Raw genomic sequence first — 18192 nt, forward strand, 5'->3', positions numbered from 1 at the left:
TGATAAAACCTCTATATACCGAAGATAATGCAGGATCCACCATTCACAAGAGATGTCACAACTTACTGTTCATTACAACGACTGATAAAACCTGTATATTTCACACAGGATCCACAATATATAATAGGTGATGTCACAGCTCACCTCCTCCTCCTGTACAATAACTGATAACACGTCTATATACAGTAGATAACAGTGAAGGCTGCAGCCGATTAGCAGGTATGATGGACTATGTGTGGGATGCTACTGTATATAGGAGGCTATGTGGGGGCTCATTGTATATAAGTAACCATGTGGGGGATTTTGCTTTATATAGGAGGATGTGTGGGGGTTCATCCTTTATATAGGAAGCCATGTGGGGGTTTCTGCTTTATATAAAAGGCTATGAAGAGACTAATGCTGCATATAGGAGGCCACGTGGGAGTTCATACTGCATATAGGAGGCCACGTGGGAGTTCATACTGCATATAGGAGGCCACGTGGGAGTTCATACTGCATATAGGAGGCCACGTGGAAGTTCATACTGCATATAGGAGGCCACGTGGGAGTTCATACTGCATATAGGAGGCCACGTGGGAGTTCATACTGCATATAGGGAAGCTACGTGAGGACTCATGCGGCATATAGGAGGCCACGTGGGAGTTCATACTGTATATAGGGAAGCTACGTGAGGACTCATGCGGCATATAGGAGGCCACGTGGGAGTTCATACTGTATATAGGGAAGCTACGTGAGGACTGTATATTGGAGGCCATGTGTCTACGTGATAAACTCAGTATCACGAGACTACGGTGGAATACATGAGAAGACTTGCTCCGGTCCACGAGGTGAGTGTGCACAGTGGGGACATTGAATAGGAGTTGTCCGGTGATGGACAAGCCCTTGAAGTTGTGGGGGGAATCTGCGCACATCTGGAGAGGCAGCAGAGCGCTGCGGACACATCCAGCTCTGCTTCATACCAACATTGTATGTAATGAAATGTGGCACTTTCCTGATGTTTTATTTTTTCAATAATATTTATTTTTTAAATAAAAAAGACAAACAATCAATCCCTCTGGTTGTGGCCGGCAGAGCCGAGCGTTTTGCCACCTTTGATTAAATTACGGGTTGTTTACAGACCGCTGACGCGCGGGGCCGGTCACCGGCTACTTACGTAATCGTCTTCGCTCAGTCCCAGCTTCTCAACAGAACTTTTCACCTCCATGGAAAACTTCTCAAACTCGGGCTTGACTGTCCTGAGTAGCGTGACTGTTTGCAGGGATGAGTACGCTTGCCTCGCCTCAAGGTCGTGCTTGTCTCCTCGCCTCCACGAGCCATCTCCTGGGGGACATATAAAAATATTTACAATCTCGGCCAGTTTCTCCGTGGCGATTGCCCCTGCAGTAAATAGGGATGTTAGTAAATAACAGTATAGACTATTGTCTGCAAAGTTGGAAAAAGAAATGGCAGGAATGCACCCAGGGAGCACTTCATTTAGCCCTGTCCGCTCCTAAAAAGACAGGTCGTCTGTCAGGACCAGCGGAGTTTCCATGAGGCTTATAAAGAACAAGGGCCGGACGGGGGCGGCCGAGTCTGGGGGGATACACAGCATCTCTATGCATTGCTTCCGGTATCGGATGTCCCCACATGCCCCGGGGTGACTGGATCCATGATCCTGGGCTTCATCATCGAGGAAGGACAAGTACTTGTTTGTGTTCCCAAGTAAATTTTCATTGTTCCCATTCCTACTGGAAATGTCTAAATTGACAACTGGGCGGTACCAATCTTCTTTCCGTGTCCCCAACAAACTGACACCTTTCTAACAGCTGAGACAACGAGTGCCCAGCATAGGACCTCCACCATCAGTGTGGTGGGGGTAGTGGACACCTCTGGCCTACTTTTTGCAAGGACTTTCAGTACACAGGGGTGTCATTAGCACCAAAAGGTCTTGGCTCATACAATGAACTTCAGGCTGGGAGCCCCGAATATCCAGAGAGCGACTGTATGGACTGTATTGGTATCAACATGATGGATCCAGGGGTAGAGCAGGAGCCGCAGTCTCCCTGCCCGAACACTCACTTTCCTCCAGATTGTGGGCAAAGCAGAACTAAAGCCTTCCAAACACCCGAATCCCAGCACATTGATGTCACCGCACCGCGATGCTGGCCGCATTAACTTACAAAGGAAGAAGAAATCTCAGATGTCTGAGAAGATTAGAAAAGTATATAATGTTATTCTTTATGAGGGATGCAGCTCTTTGGGAGCATTTGGGGTCACTTATGAATCAAATTAATTGAGGGGGCACTCAAGGGGACATTTCTTGGAGGGCACCCTTTGTGGGCAATACTACTGACAGGGGCACTGTGGAGGCATAATTATTACTAAGAAGGGACATTAATGGACCAAATAATACTGGAAGGGACACTGGTGGCATTATTACTTACAGGGGACACGCTAGTGCATTATTACTGAGGGGGGCACCCTGGGGACATTATTACCGACAGGGACACTCGGGGTATTACCAATTTAGGGACATTCATGAATCAAATAATACTGGAAGAGACACTCTGGAAACATTATTACTTACAGGGGAAACACTAGGGCATTACTAATGAAGGGGACATTAATGGAACAAATTATACTGGAGGGGGCACTCTAGGAGCATTATTACTAAAGGGGGCACACATTATTACTCCCACCCCTAGACTACCAGGAAAATAGAGAATAACCCTTCACTTTCTTAGACCACTAAAGATTTGGATAATAATCTCTTACTTCCCTAGACCACCAGGAGACATGGATAATATCCCCTCACTTCCCTAGACCACCAGGGGACATGGATAATATCCCCTCACTTCCCTAGACCACCAGGGGACATGGATAATCACCCCTCACTTCCCTAGACCACCAGGGGACATGGATAATAACCCATTACTTTCCTAGTCTACTAAAAATGTGGATAATACTCTCTTGCTGATTGGCGCAGTCTTCACTTTTCCATTAGAGCAGAAGTCACGTGACAGCTGGGAGACACAAACCTCTTTTAAAAGACATTGAAGTATAATAACCCTTTTATTAATCTTGACCTAGAGGAACACTACACAATAATGATTCGTAAAGTATGCGCATGTGACGCCCTGGACTAGCCAGGTTGTCACAGGTAGTCCCAAACACACCCACCTCTCCCTCCCCTTAGTAAGGTGACAGCAGCCAAACTACCAAAAACACTTGTCACCTTCCTCCGGGTTTGATGTTCACACCAGGGGGGCGGAGCCAGGTGGTTGGCTCCGCCCACCGAGGAGTTCACAAGCCCGGAGGCGGGAAAACAGTTAGTTAGAGTTGAGCTTTGACACTGGAGTGAAGTGGAGTCAAGTTCAAGAGCAGACCTGTGCTCAGGCCTGCCAAAGTCTACACCAGGTGTCTGGGTTGGAGCCCAGTCACCTCTGGCAAAGAGGCAGACGGTGGTGGCCGCCTGCAGGAGCTGGGATTACAGTCGGTGGAACCGTAGGGATCGGAGTCAGGCGGTGGCCCGCCGGTACCGAACCAGGGAACCGATTGGAAACCGGAGCACCAGGAGGGGTACTCAGACCCAGTACGAGGCACAGAAACAACTAGGCTAAGTCAAATCAACTGATTGAGGACTTGACTTTAGGACCTTTCCCGCATAAGACTTGACTGAAGACAACAGCCCAACCATAGGGGTAAAGCCACCGCCAAGGCATAGAGAACCGACGGGCCAGCGTCTGCGGGCAAAAGGGGCTCTCCTGACACATATCAAACCGGGGAGCGGACTACCGTTGCTCAGGCATAGGAGTCGTGATTTTTACACAAGTGAGGTGCAGGAGAAAGGCGGAAACCACCAACCTGATAAGGGGAAAACTGCAGCCGGCTGCGGGCCCCGTTCACCATCTTGTTTGGTTTACCAGAGACTCCAGCGTGTTTATCATAGTGAGTACACCAGTGCCTTCGGGCCACGCACCGCGCCGCACCGCACCGACACCCCAGCACGCATCCATCCCCTCGCCTCAGCACCTCCCTCGGGCCTCCGGGACCATCACTCCCCCCTACCCACGGAGGGGGTCAACACCAAGCTGCGCAACACCATCCCCGGAAGCCTAGTCAACGGCAGCGGTGGTGTCCATCCATTCACCACAACCCGTGGGTGGCGTCACAAACTTAAATCCCCTACAAACCACCGCGGCTCCGGCCGTGGATCTCCCCACCGAAGTCCCTACGTGTAGCGCCAACCCCCTTTCAGAGCGATGTGCTCCCCGGGTCCGTGGAGAGCTCGAGCCACCACCCACCGACGAGCACGGAACCGAGCGGCTCGGCAGCCGGCCAAGCCCCGGGGCGGTACACGCACATTGAAGTTTTTTCAGGAGTTTTTGGAGGACTCTCTAAATCCTACACAAAACCCAAAACGTCTCAAAAACTGGGAGGTTCTGCTCCGAAAACTGCAGACAGACTCCGTGTACACACAGGATCCGGGTGCCTTCTTTAAGGTAGCAGCTTCAGACACTTATCATTTGGCCTGTATGTTCTGGTAAAGGGTGGCACCCCAATCATTGGGTTACAGCAGAGCTGATGGTCCTGGGAACACTCCGGACCGTTCTCCCCAGTCATTATCAGCCTGTAATGTATCACCGACACGTTTATTGCTGCATTAATAAATGAGAGCGGCCTCTGGATCGCTGCCTCCATGGACTTGGGTGCGTTACAAAGTCGTGGTTACTGCATTCGTGCTGGGAGAAGTCACATTATTTGGGTTATTATTTAGCGGAGGTCGCCTCCGTGCTTGTGTGCAATGTGCTGCCTCTATTAGGCACCAAACACCACGTCTGATGGGGTCACTGACCTCTATGGGAACCAGACGCCGGGTTATCAGGGGATGCCCTCTCTTTTGGTTGGCACGGCTGGTTACATTGCCTCCCTGCCAAAAAATTGGTTGGAAGATTTTGGTAATCTCAAACTTAAATCCCTCTTTTAACTCATAGGCACATAAACCTTAAAGGGGAATCCCATAAACAAAATTAATTTTAAAGTTGATTTTAATCAATAGATCTTGGAATAATAACCATTTCCACAATTGGATGTGTCCTTATAAAATGTTCCTGTGCTGAGATCTTATATGTGTGCTCCTGCTGTGTACTGTGTAATGGCCGTGTCTGACCGTACAAGGACATGGTCTGTTCATACCACATCTCCTGGGCAGGGAAGGACACAAAAGAATATACAGATACTACAGCACGTGATCACAGCTGATTCTTTCAGGGAGGTAAAACATTTCCCTGCCTGCTTTAAAAAAAATGTTTTACCTTAAAGAAATATCTACTTATTTGGGATCCCGTGCTGTAATATCTGTATACCTTTTTACTTCCTCCCCTGTCCAATAGCTGTGGTATGATCAGACCATGTCCCTGTACGGTCAGACACGGCCATTACACAGTACACAGCAGGGACACATATATAAGATTATCTCAGTACAGGAACAGTTTTTTTAATCACATCCAATTGTGAAAATCATTATTTTTCCAAGATCTATTGATTAAAAGCAATTTTAAAATTAACTTTAAATTTATGGAAAAAACCCTTTAAGCCTTTACATTTACTAACGTGGCAGAAATGTCAGAAATAGAGGGACTTCAATACTCTCCCAGGAGGCTGCAGAAGCAATCCATAGGCTCCCTGTGACTTGTGATTGCTATAGATCGCATCATCTAATGCGGGCTTTACACGAGACGATCTATCGTGCGATAGATCGTCGGGGTCACGTTTTTTGTGACGCACATCCGGCATCGCTTGCGACGTCGGCCTGTGTGACACCTCCGAGCCATGCAGTATCGCTCACAAATCGTGAGTCGTGTACTCGTCGCTCAGTTTTAAAAAAGTGTTTATTTAAAATGGCGCCGGTTGTTCATCGTACCCGGGGCAGCACACATCGCTCTGTGTGACACCCCGGGAACGATGAACAGATCTTACCTGCGTCCATCGACTCCCGCCGGCAATGCGGAAGGAAGGAGGTGGGCGGGATGTTTATGTCCCGCTCATCTCCGCCCCTCCGCTTCTATTGGCCGGCGGCTGTGTGACGTCGCTTTGACGCCGAACGTCCCTCCCCCTTCAGGAAGTGGATGTTCGCCGCCCACAGCGAGGTCACTCAGCAGGTAAGTACGTGTGACGGCGCTTTAACGACTTTGTGCGACACGGGCAGCGATTTGCCCGTGACGCACAAACGACGGGGGGGCGGTTACGATCGATCGTGAAATCGCACGATCAGTCGACTCGTGTAAAGCCCGCATAAGGATCACAGCAGCCACGACTGGAATCAGCTACAAAAACAGCTGCCAACAACAAGTTTACCGTAGCTTCCAAGCCCACTCCATCCACTTGCACCTAACCTGGGATATAAATCTATGTCACATATTGGGAAGGGGCAGAAATTAGCAAATCAAAAAGAGAAAAAAAGAAAAAGAAACCATACTTGCCTCTCCATTCTCTTAGCTTCCTTCAGTAGTGCTTGGTTGTCCTCACAGCCTTTTTCAGGGGCCTCAGCAGTCATGTGCGATGGGAGCCATAGTGCCAGTCCATGACCAATGAGACCACTGATTGGCTGTAGAGGTCACATAGCCGAGGGCTGTAGCCCCCATAGAAAATTAATAGAGGGCTTTTTAGAACACCATTTTTGTGGTCGCTGGGCGTCACAGGAGTCGGACCCCCAACAAATAGCATGTAATCATCTATCCTTTGGAAAATAAACAGCTATCCGTAAAGGGGAAAAAACTTGGGCGATTGGGATTTCCCTATGGACATTTTAGAGCTGTTCCTCGGTTCAGCCAAATGTATGTAATGTGTAAGGTCACAATAAGGGCCTAGGCTGTGTGTAAGGAGACTGTATGGCAGCAGAGTCCCTATGGTTACCTACCAAGAAGCTGTGGACACTAAGTGTGCCGCTATATAATGAAACTAGACATATACAACCATGGCATGATCTTTTTTTATGTATGAAATCTGAGGCATGTGAAGTATGGCCCTGTAAGAAGCATATTATGCTATATAGGAGGAAGAAACAATGGATAATTCGATTTACCATCAAAAATCTCTTCAAAATGTAAACACTGACTTATTCCAGTGAAATGACTGGGAAATGATTGTTGAGTTTGTGTCCTCCGGGCTAAACGTGGCATGTGAGAATGTGGATGAGCCCGGTGCGGGGCGAGGGGGCAGGGGACGGGGAAATTCCTTGTAAAGTGCAAACAGAATAGAGCCTATTTCCTTGTTATCGCTGTTTCCTTCTTATTATGTAAGGAGATTACTGGCAGAGGAGGGCAGAGGTATATCACGTCCTGGCATTGTTCTATGCTACCTGTTATAGCGCCAATGGGGGGAACTGAAAACTGGTGCACGGTGCCGCCTCTCCCCAATGTATAATGGTAGAAGACTGGGGTCAATCAAGATGCCCTGAACAATATTCCTGCCCCCGCTGTGCATGGAGCCATGCTGTATTTTCCTGCATAGACCAGGAGATTGTCCACACAACCCTTAATTCTCAGAACGTGTAGGCAGTAGGGTGGGAGTACCCCTTTAATTACTGTATAATCAAAATATATAAGTGACAAATTCGGCATTTCAATCCTTCCATCTGTCTGCTGCGATGTATCAGTGTAGAGCCGCGATTCCCCAAAAATAAAACAGGGTCTTAGAATATTTTTGACTCCGAAAGATGCACTAGGTCTTATCTTCACGGGATACTGTCATGGTTCCAATGTGCGGAGCATCTTGTGCTCTGTTATGTTCTGCCATGCTCTCCTGCAGAGCCTGCTCCTTTCGCATAGAACGCGTTTCAGGTTTAGATGTTCTGCTCTTTGTCTTGAGCTCCAGTGGATGAGTGGTTTCTCAACACTGGGTCCTATGCTGGTGCTGGTAGGGACTTCCCAGATGCTCCTCGTATGCTCGCCCAGAAAGTCACCAGTCGTATTTCCTGGTCCCGCAGTAAGTGCTTGGCTCCCTTTTGTGCACAATTATCTGATCTTGGCTTCTCGACCCTGGACTGTAGTTGACTCTACTCTGCCCGCCCCCTGACTTTGTCGTTAACCTTCTGGCTCCTGACCTCAGACCTTCTCCTGACCATGTATCCTCTATCACATACTTAGTCTCTTGGTATCCTGACCCTTGGCCTGTATCTTGATCTAGTCTATGCCTGCCCCCTGTGTCCTGTAGTGTCCTCCTGGTTCCTGATCTCGGCCTGTTTGATGACCTCTACATTCACACTGCACACAAGTAGTATCTAACGCCTCCGAGTGACTAGCATCACAGTACACCACATAGTGTCAAGCATCACAGATGTCTTATATTTCTTTGCTTTGCTAGATGAAGTGTCATGCTGTATTCTTTAAAGGGAATTAGTCAGGTAATTTTTTGTGTACCATACTAATACCTAGTATCTTGAAATAGGGTTTGGGGAGCCCTTTCAGGATATGTAGCTTTTATTTCTGTACTTTGCCCCGTTGTGCTGCTGTAAGCCCCGGAAAATGTATAAAAATGCAAAATGAATATTCATTCCGCTGCGCCGGCATCAGTGATTGAAAGAAGTGAAAACAGGGAGCGCATGTGAAGAGTCTCAGGGCAGGAGTAACGGTGAGACCGGTAATTAAAACTGCTCCCCTGGAGTGGTTGTGCAGCCCTCGCACAACCACGGTAATAGACGGGAGTGTAATGTTCCGCTGTCAGGAGGATTATCCGTAAAATCCTTCCAGGGAGACGGATTCCTGTGAGCCTGATCCAGACGCGGGTTAGTGGAGGGAATAGGTGTCCAAAAGGTCTTGGTTTTGATGAAACCTCCGTTTAAGCAGCTCTTGCCATGGACCCCCGAAGGGGGAAATAGGTTTCAATAAGTGAATCATGGTCTAAAAGAGCGCTATGGAGGTCACAAATCATTTAGTAAGTTTTATTTGTTTTATCAAAGCCACAACGCGTTTCGATATAAACAATATCTTCGTCAGGTGAATATTGTGAATAACCACCTGACGAAGATATTGTATATATCGAAACGCGTTGTGGCTTTGATAAAACAAATAAAACTTACTAAACGATTTGTGACCTCCATAGCGCTCTTTTAGACCATGATTCACTTTTATTGGCATCAGTGATTGGGTGCAGTCAGAGTGCCATATTACTCGTCCAACGATCACATCGCAATCCTCAGACTGACCGTCTACTGTCTTGTATTTCTATGCAGCTGTCACGCTTTTGCACAGAGGGGTGGGCGATATTATTGGTGAAGGAATGGGTGAATATTCATTTTGCATTATCAGCCGACGCACTAGTATAGATTTTTCGTGGCGTACAGCAACACAACGGGGCAACATACAGCAATAAAAGTTACATATTCTGAAACAGCTGCCCAAGCCCTATTTCAGGATACTATTACTGTGGTGCAAAAATGAACAGTACCTAGGGCTTATTTTCTGGTTGGGTCTTAATTTTGGGGAAACACGGTAGGGAGGGATTTGTTTCCATTTATTCCTGCACCCTTTCTTGCCTGTATGTAAAGCTAGTATGTTTAACAAGTGGGACGGCTCCTCAAGAAGATGCCCATGAAGAACAATTCATGATCACACCTATTTGCGAAAAAAATAACCCAACCCTTTAATTGAATATTGATTAACAACCCCTTTAAGCCTAAATGGGGTTGTACAGGATTATGAAAACATGGCACCACACTGGGTCACAGTTTATGCATGATATTGAAGTTTTGCACCATTCACTTCAATAAAGCTGAGCTGCAATACCAGACATGAACTGTGGTCAGTGGTGGCGCTGTTTCTAGGTCACCTCTCTAAATGATGCAAGAGAATCTCTTTTTTTCACGAGCGAGGGCCCTGAACGGCCGATTCACAAGATTAATGCTCAACCTGGAAAGCCATCAGCTCAGTTTACTTTTCATCAGTCTTCGCAGCAAACAGCATCTGGCTCTGTCAAGGCCTGGGATTTGTTGACTCATTGATGCCAGGATACAGAAAGCATTTCCAATACTTTGCACCTTCAGGTCTCTAAACAAATCCGAGAGTAACAGATCTGCCGGGTCCTCACCCAAGTGGCAGATGGGAATCTGGACTCACTCATCGATCAAGTTATTTATCTGTTCTCACGCAGGACGGTGAACGTTTATGAGATTAAACAATGCAATAAAATCAGCTAAATAACATACGTCTCAGAACAGAATTCAGCTAACATAAGCAAAGCAGCGGGAGAGGAATGTGCTGATCTTGTGGGAGGCAGTGACCTCGCCAGTCGCCACTTTTGTCACTGTGTTATTGAGAACATGGCCGCACACAGCAGGGTCACACTCATAGAGCAGGTAAGGACAGAACCCTATGCAGTGAATCAGATATGAATGATCATCGCAGCAGAGGGGGAGTATGTTGATCTTGTGAGAGGCAGTGACCTGGTCACTTCTGGCATTTTATTATTAATAACATGGAACCCTATGGAAGGACAGTGCCATAGATCATAGAGCAGGTAAGGACAGAACCCTATGCAGTGAATCAGATATGAATGATCATCGCAGCCAAGGGGGAGTATGTTGATCTTGTGAGAGGCAGTGACCTGGTCACTTCTGGCATTGTATTATTGATAAAATTGAACCCTATGGAAGGACAGTGCCATAGATCATAGAGCAGGTGAGGACAGAACCCTATGCAGTGAATCAGATATGAATGATCATCGCAGCAGAGGGGGAGTATGTTGATCTTGTGAGAGGCAGTGACCTGGTCACTTCTGGCATTTTATTATTGATAACATGGAACCCTATGAAAGGACAGTGCCATAGATCATAGAGCAGGTAAGGACAGAACCCTATGCAGTGAATCAGATATGAGCGACCACTGTAGCGGAGGGGGAGTATGTTGATCTTGTGAGAGGCAGTGACCTGTTTACTCCTAGCATTGTATTATTGATAACTCAGCTCCCTATGGAATAACTATATCATAAAGTATGCAGGAAAAAAACACTCAGAAGTCAATCAGATAACAGAAGTGGTCAAAGCAGCAGAGGGGTGGTATGTTTATCATATGAAAGGCAGTGACCTGTTGATACCTGTCACTGTATTATTGAGAACAGGATCAGAGAGCAGATAAGGACAGAACCCTATGTAGTGAATCAGATATGAGGGACCACTGCAGTGGAGGGGGAATATGTTGATCTTGTGAGAGGCAGTGACCTGGGCACTCCTGGCATTGTATTATTGATAACTCTAATGACTGTATTATCAAGTAGGCAATAAAGAAAACACTCAGAAGTCAAACAGATAATGGAAGTGGTCAAAGCAGCAGAGGGGTGGTATGTTTATCATAGGAAAGGCAGTGACCTTTTCATACCTGTCATTGTATTATTTGTCACATGGCACCCTATGGAAAGAAAATGCCATACAGCAGGTAAAGCGAGAACGCTAGGCAGTCAGTCAGATGATCGGAGTCATCACAGCAGCAGATGAGGAGTGTGTTGATCTTTTGAGAGGCAGTGACCTGTTCATTTCTGTCATTGTATTATTGATAATATGGCACCCTGTGGAAGGACAGGGCCAAAGAGCAGATAAATAGAAATCTCTATGCAGTGAGATAGGAGGAGTCATCACAGCAGCAGAGGAGGAGTATGTTGATCTTTTGCGAGGCAGTGACCTGTTCAGTCTTGTCAATGTATTATTGATCACATGGCACCCTATGGAAAGAAAGTGCCATACAGCAGGTAAAAGAGAATGCTAGGCAGTCAATCAGATTATAGGAATCATCACAGCAGCAGAGGAGGAGAGTGTTGATCATTTGAAAGGCAGTGACCTCTTCACGCCTGTGAATGTATTATTGATAAGATGGCACCCTACGGAAAGAAAGTGCCATACAGAAGGTAAAAGGAGAACTCTAGACAGTAAATCGGATGAAAGGAGTCATCACAGCAGAAGAGGAGGTGTGTGTTCATTTTTTGAGAGGCAGTGACCTGTTCTTTCTGTCATTGTATTACTGATAACATGGAACCCTATAGAAGGACAGTGGCACAGAGCAGATAAACAGAACTCTCTAAAGGCCCCGTCACACTAAGCAACATCGCTAGCAACATCGCTGCTAACGAACAACTTTTGTAACGTTGCTAGTGATGTTGCGGTGTGTGACATCCAGCAACAACCTGGCCCCTGCTGTGAGGTCGTTGGTTGTTGCTGAATGTCCTGGGCCATTTTTTAGTTGTTGCTGTCCCGCTGTGAAGCGCAGATCGCTGTGTGTGACAGCGAGACAGCAACAACTAAATGTGCAGGCAGCAGGAGCCGGCTTCTGCGGAGGCTGGTAACCAATGTAAACATCGGGTAACCAAGAAGCCCTGTCCTTGGTTACCCGATATTTACCTTTGTTACCAGCCTCCGCCGCTCTCACTGTCAGTGCCGGCTCCTGCTCTGTGCACATGTAGCTGCAGCACACATCGGGTTAATTAACCCGATGTGTGCTGTAACTAGGAGAGCAGGGAGCCAGCGCTAAGCAGTGTGCGCTGCTCCCTGCTCTCTGCACGTGTAGCTCCGTGCGCTGGTAACCAAGGTAAATATCGGGTTGGTTACCCGATATTTACCTTAGTTACCAAGCGCAGCATCTTCCACGCGGCGCTGGGGGCTGGTCACTGGTTGCTGGTGAGCTCACCAGCAACTCGTGTAGCGACGCTCCAGCGATCCCTGTCAGGTCAGGTTGCTGGTGGGATCGCTGGAGCGTCGCAGTGTGACATCTCACCAGCAACCTCCTAGCAACTTACCAGCGATCCCTATCGTTGTTGGGATCGCTGGTAAGTTGCTTAGTGTGACTGGACCTTAAGCAGTTAGATGATAGGAGTCATCACAGCAGCAGAGGAGGAGCGTGTTGATCTTGTGAGAGGAAGTGACCTGTTCATTCTTCTCATTGTATTATTGATAACATGGCACCCTATAGAAGGATAGTGCCATAAATCAGGTAAATAGAAATCTCTACACAGTCAATCAGATGATAGGAGTCATCACAGCAGCAGAGGAGGAGCGTGTTGATCTTGTGAGAGGCAGTGACCTTTAGTAGGGACTGCATTTGTGGCGCCCTGGGCAAGCCAGGACGTCACAAGCACTACACCAACACACCCCACACTCCCGGTCAGGCACACCAAAGTCAGACAAAAACCCTTGTTGCCTCCCTCCAGGGGCTGATGCTCACACCAGGGGGTGGGCCAGGCGGTTGGTCCCGCCCACCGAGGAGTGCACAGTCCTGGAGGCGGGAAAAGAGAGCAGATAGTTTGCAGTGGAGAAGAGTGGTGGAAGTGAAGAGGCAGTGGAGGAGTCTGATGTTGGTCCGGGTCCGGGTGGTCCGGGTGTGTGGCCCGGACAGAACAGCAAGGTTGGCAGACGGTGGTGACCGTCTGCAGGAGAGGCCTATTGGAGCTAGCCGTAAGGACGGTGGACGGGCGGTGGCCCGGCGGTACCGGACCGGTACGCAAAGAGAAGCCAGCACCATCCGACAGGGGCTTACGGACCCCGACAAGGCTAGGAATCGCCGTGCAATTTGTCAAATCCGTTAGCGAAGGGAACCTCCTGGGTTTCCCAGCAGCCAAGTCACGATAGAAGGCAACAGTCCAACCGTTAGAGGGAAACACAGTCACCGCCAAGGCTAAAGTTCCCAGGGCCAGAGCCTGCGGGCAAAAGGGGCTCCCTCAGCACATATCCAAGCTGGGGAGCGGGTTACCGGTGGGAACCCATTGGAACCGTACACACTACACAGGTGCAGGGAAAGACAGTCACCATCAACCTGCCGGGAGGAGAAACACCGCAGCCGTCTGTGGGACCCGTCCATCCAGCCGCTTGTTTTACCGGAGACTCTGTGTACATCATTGGCTGAGTGAGTACCACCGTGCCGTGCGGCACAGCGCTGCCCCCGCGACCCTGCACCTCACCAGGCCCCGTAACCCGCCTGCCATCCCTAAATCCCCTCACCGGGCCCCGGGACAACCAACCCCCTACCCACGGAGGGGAGAACCAACATCCAAGCTGCTCTCCGTCCAGAGCAGCGGTGGTGTCACAACTTCACCACAACCGTGGGTGGCGTCACGGACAATATCCCTAAACCAAACCACCCCCTTTCACTCACGGGCGAGGAGCGCCGCTCGAGCCACCACCGAGCAGCAGCAGCAGCCGGACCCGAGCAGTGGGTGAGCGCAGCGTCCCCTCCTCCGCCCGCGACACATTCACTGTATTACTGATAAGACTCAGTATAACAAGGTCACTTTCACAAAGAAAGGAAAGAACCCTGTGCAGCAAGTCGGATGATATGAGTGGTCACAGTAACAGAGGAGGAAGATGCTGATTTTGTGAGAGGCAGTGACCTGTCTTTTGCGGTCACTATTATAAGTGAGCGATCTAACGAAAGCAGAGACCCTTAATGGAAAAGGCTAGTGACATTAAAATGAACTTACCATACGACGAGCTGTTGAAGAGTTCAATGTTGAAGAACACGTAGTCCCCTTTGGTCAGCCCTTGTCGATGTGCAGCCAACATGATAGTCCGGACGGTATCGCTGCTTGCGCACATTATCACAACTGAGGGAAAAAACAGTGAAAATAAAATTAACCACCTAGAATATCAAATTTAGGCACTCGCAATGCACATTAAAAATCAATTGCAGATGTAGCTGAGCTGATTTTGTCATTTTGCATTATTTGGACCCACCGAGCTCTGGTATATATCCCCACCATCAGATCTGAGCTGATTTTGTCATTTTGCATTATTTGGACCCACAAAGCTCCTGGTATATATCCCCACCATCAGATCTGACAGTGGTTGAATCGCCCACCACCTCCTGTGCTATGACAGGCAGATACTACACGACTTAAAGGGACTCTACACACATCAGGGTCGCTTCACTTTTTAGGTTTATCGCTTTATTGCAGAAATTAATGAAGCACTTAGAAGGTAAAATAAACACATACTGCGTGGATCCTGAGCTGCAGCATTTACCCACTCGACGTGCTGCAAATTATACCCTCGGCCGGCACTAATTAACCGGCAGAGCCGGGCACAATGAGCACATTCACCCGGATAAATATCATTTTATGTAAATAGCAGGCAGCTTGTTTGTGTGCTCCACATTCCATGTAAATGAGGCGTTGGACGCGACCGCTCTCCCCCCGCAAGGAGTGACGGCCGGCAGACGAGAACGACATTCAAACTACCATAAAGTTATCACCTCCAGGAATATAGCAGAATTTGGCGGCTTTCTCCTGGATTTGTGTCTGGTGTGGCACTCCAGTTAAATTGAAGTGAATAAAACTGAGCTGCAATACCAGACAACACCTGTGGACAGGGGAGGCGCTGTTTGTAAAACACTCATCATTTTCTAATGCTGGATCACCCCCTTTAATTCCACAATTCCTCTCTTCCTGGGAATGGCTGCCTTGGATCAAGTTATGCAGATAACTGGCTGCACTTGCTACAGAGCCGACCCAAGTGGATTGCCCGACCTCTGCTATATTCATGGACTATGGGACTGTCGGAGAAACCCAAGCGATAAGGATAAGTCACGCTGTTTATTGCACATAGCAGCCGTGGGCATCTTCTTTAATGCAGGCGCAATGAATGTGTTCTTCAACTGACCGATATCCACAGCCGGCTTCTAGCACCCATAAAAGAGAACCGTACCCCTCCATAGCCGGATTCTAGCACCCATAAAAGAGAATTGTACCCCTCCATAGCCGGATTCTAGCACCCATACGGTAAAAGAGAACCATACCTCACCATATCCACAGCCAGATTCTAGCACCCATAAAAGAGAACCATACTTCTCCATATCCATAGCCAGATTCTATCATCCATAAAAATGAACCATACCCCTCCATATCCACAGCCAGATTCTAGCACCCATAAAAGAGAACCGTACCCCTCCATAGCCGGATTCTAGCACCCATACAGTAAAAGAGAACCATACCTCACCATATCCACAGCCAGATTATAGCACCCATAAAAGAGAACCGTACCCCTCCATATCCACAGCCAGATTATAGCACCCATAAAAGAGAACCGAACCCCTCCATATCCACAGCCAGATTAAAAGAGAACTGTACTCCACCATATCCATAGCCAGATTCTGTCACCCATAAAAGAGAACCGTACCCCTCCATATCCACAGCCAGATTCTAGCACCCATAAAAGAGAACTGATACCCCTCCATATCTACAGCCGGATTCTATCATCCATAAAAGAGAACCGTTACCTCCATATTCCCAGACGGATTCTAGCACCCATAAAAGAGAACCATACCCTTCCATATCCACAGCCGGATTCTAGCATCCATAAAAGAGAACCGTAACCTCCATATTACCAGCCGGATTCTAGCACCCATAAAAGAGAACTGTACCCCTCCATATCCACAGCCAGATTCTAGCACCCATAAAAGAGAACCGTACTCCTCCATATCCACAGCCGAGTCTAGCACCAATAAAAGAGAACCGTACTCCTCCAGATCCACAACCAGATTCTAGCACCCATAAAAGAGAACTGTACTCCATCATATCCACAGCCAGATTCTAGCACCCATAAAAGAGAACTGTACCCCATCATATCCACAGCCAGATTCTAGCACCCATAAAAGAGAACTGTACCCCTCCATATCCCCCACTCTAAAAAAAAATTTTTGCAGCATGATTAGTTTGGAGAATGCGATCAGCTAAGATATAATACCCTGCGTGTCAGTGAGACCTGACCCCTCCATACACAAGAATGTAATGAGACCATTAAGGTAGACAAGATAATCCCTGAGCAATTACCTCCCGGGCACCAATCACAAGCATTAATTATAGCAATGTAATACTCAGACATGGAAATTAGCAATAGCTGGAGCCTGGAAATCAAAAGATTAGTGGAAATATGTGAGGGCAGCATGTACCCAGGACACGCATCGCTGCACAGGGATATATGTTCCTCCGGGTCTAGAATATGCCATATAATGGTGTGCGTCATCACAAGGGTCATTAACCAAAAACACGTGTGGGGCCCAATAATGTATGAATATTGGGAGAATAGGCTCAATACAATACAAATTAATTAATACTAATATACATCAGATATCTATCTCATATACAGTCATGATCAAAAGTGTTGGCACCCTTGAAATTCTTCCAAAAAATGAAGTATTTCTCCCAGAAAATTATTACAATTACACGTTTATTTCCTTCGTGTGTTTTGGAGCAACACAAAAAACATGGGGGGGAAAAAAGCTAAATTGGACAGAATTTCACACAAAACTCAGGAATAGTGCACACAGTGATGTCACAGTACAAAGATAATATAATGCACACAGTGATGTCACAGTACAGGAATAGTGCACACAGTAATGTTACAGTACAGGAATAGTGCACACAGTAATGTTACAGCACAGGAATAGTGCACACAGTAATGTTACAGTACAGGAATAGTGCACACAGTAATGTTACAGTACAGGAATAGTGCACACAGTAATGTTACAGCACAGGAATAGTGCACACAGTAATGTCACAGTACAGGAATAGTGCACACAGTAATGTTACAGTACAGGAATAGTGCACACAGTAATGTTACAGTACAGGAATAGTGCACACAGTAATGTTACAGCACAGGAATAGTGCACACAGTAATGTTACAGTACAGGAATAGTGCACACCGTAATGTTACAATACAGAAATAGTGCACACAGTGATGTCACAGCACTGTAATAGTGCACACAGTGATGTCACAGTACAGGAATAGTGCACACAGTGATGTCACAACACTGGAATAGTGCACACAGTGATGCCACAGTACAGGAATAGTGCACATAGTGATGTCACAGCACATGTATAGTGCACACAGTGATGTCACAGTACAGGAATAGTGCACACAGTGATGTCACAGTACAGGAATAGTGCACACAGTGATGTCACAGCACATGTATAGTGCACACAGTGATGTCACAGTACAGGAATAGTGCACACAGTGATGTCACAGCACTGGAATAGTGCACACAGTGATCAGAAATGATACAGTACATAAATTATACAGCACACTATGATATCATAACACAGGAGCAATGCATAAAAGGTCACTAAGTACCGGTGTCCTCAGTTTGCAAGAAGAGAAAAAAATAACTAAAAAATACTGATGTCACGTACACAAAAGATGAGAGACATTTTGGGACCCCTTGGTGCGGGGGAGCCCAGGCT

The 18192-nt window shown here is 47.4% G+C and overlaps 1 protein-coding gene across 2 annotated transcripts in view; it reads right to left on the reverse strand.

The window, feature by feature from the left end:
- The window catches only part of NPR3 (natriuretic peptide receptor 3), a 101085-nt gene that overhangs the window by 59909 nt on the left and 22984 nt on the right, over positions 1–18192 (reverse strand). For both annotated transcript variants that reach the window (XM_075328303.1, XM_075328298.1), the window contains exons 2-3: positions 14437–14559; positions 1154–1320 (exon numbers count right to left, since the gene is read on the reverse strand). In XM_075328303.1, the coding sequence (XP_075184418.1) occupies positions 1154–1320; positions 14437–14559 (290 nt within the window). The remainder of the gene's footprint in view (positions 1–1153; positions 1321–14436; positions 14560–18192) is intronic.

The sequence above is a fragment of the Anomaloglossus baeobatrachus genome, chromosome 1, assembly GCF_048569485.1.
Source record: "Anomaloglossus baeobatrachus isolate aAnoBae1 chromosome 1, aAnoBae1.hap1, whole genome shotgun sequence".
Taxonomy (NCBI): Eukaryota; Metazoa; Chordata; class Amphibia; order Anura; family Aromobatidae; genus Anomaloglossus; species Anomaloglossus baeobatrachus.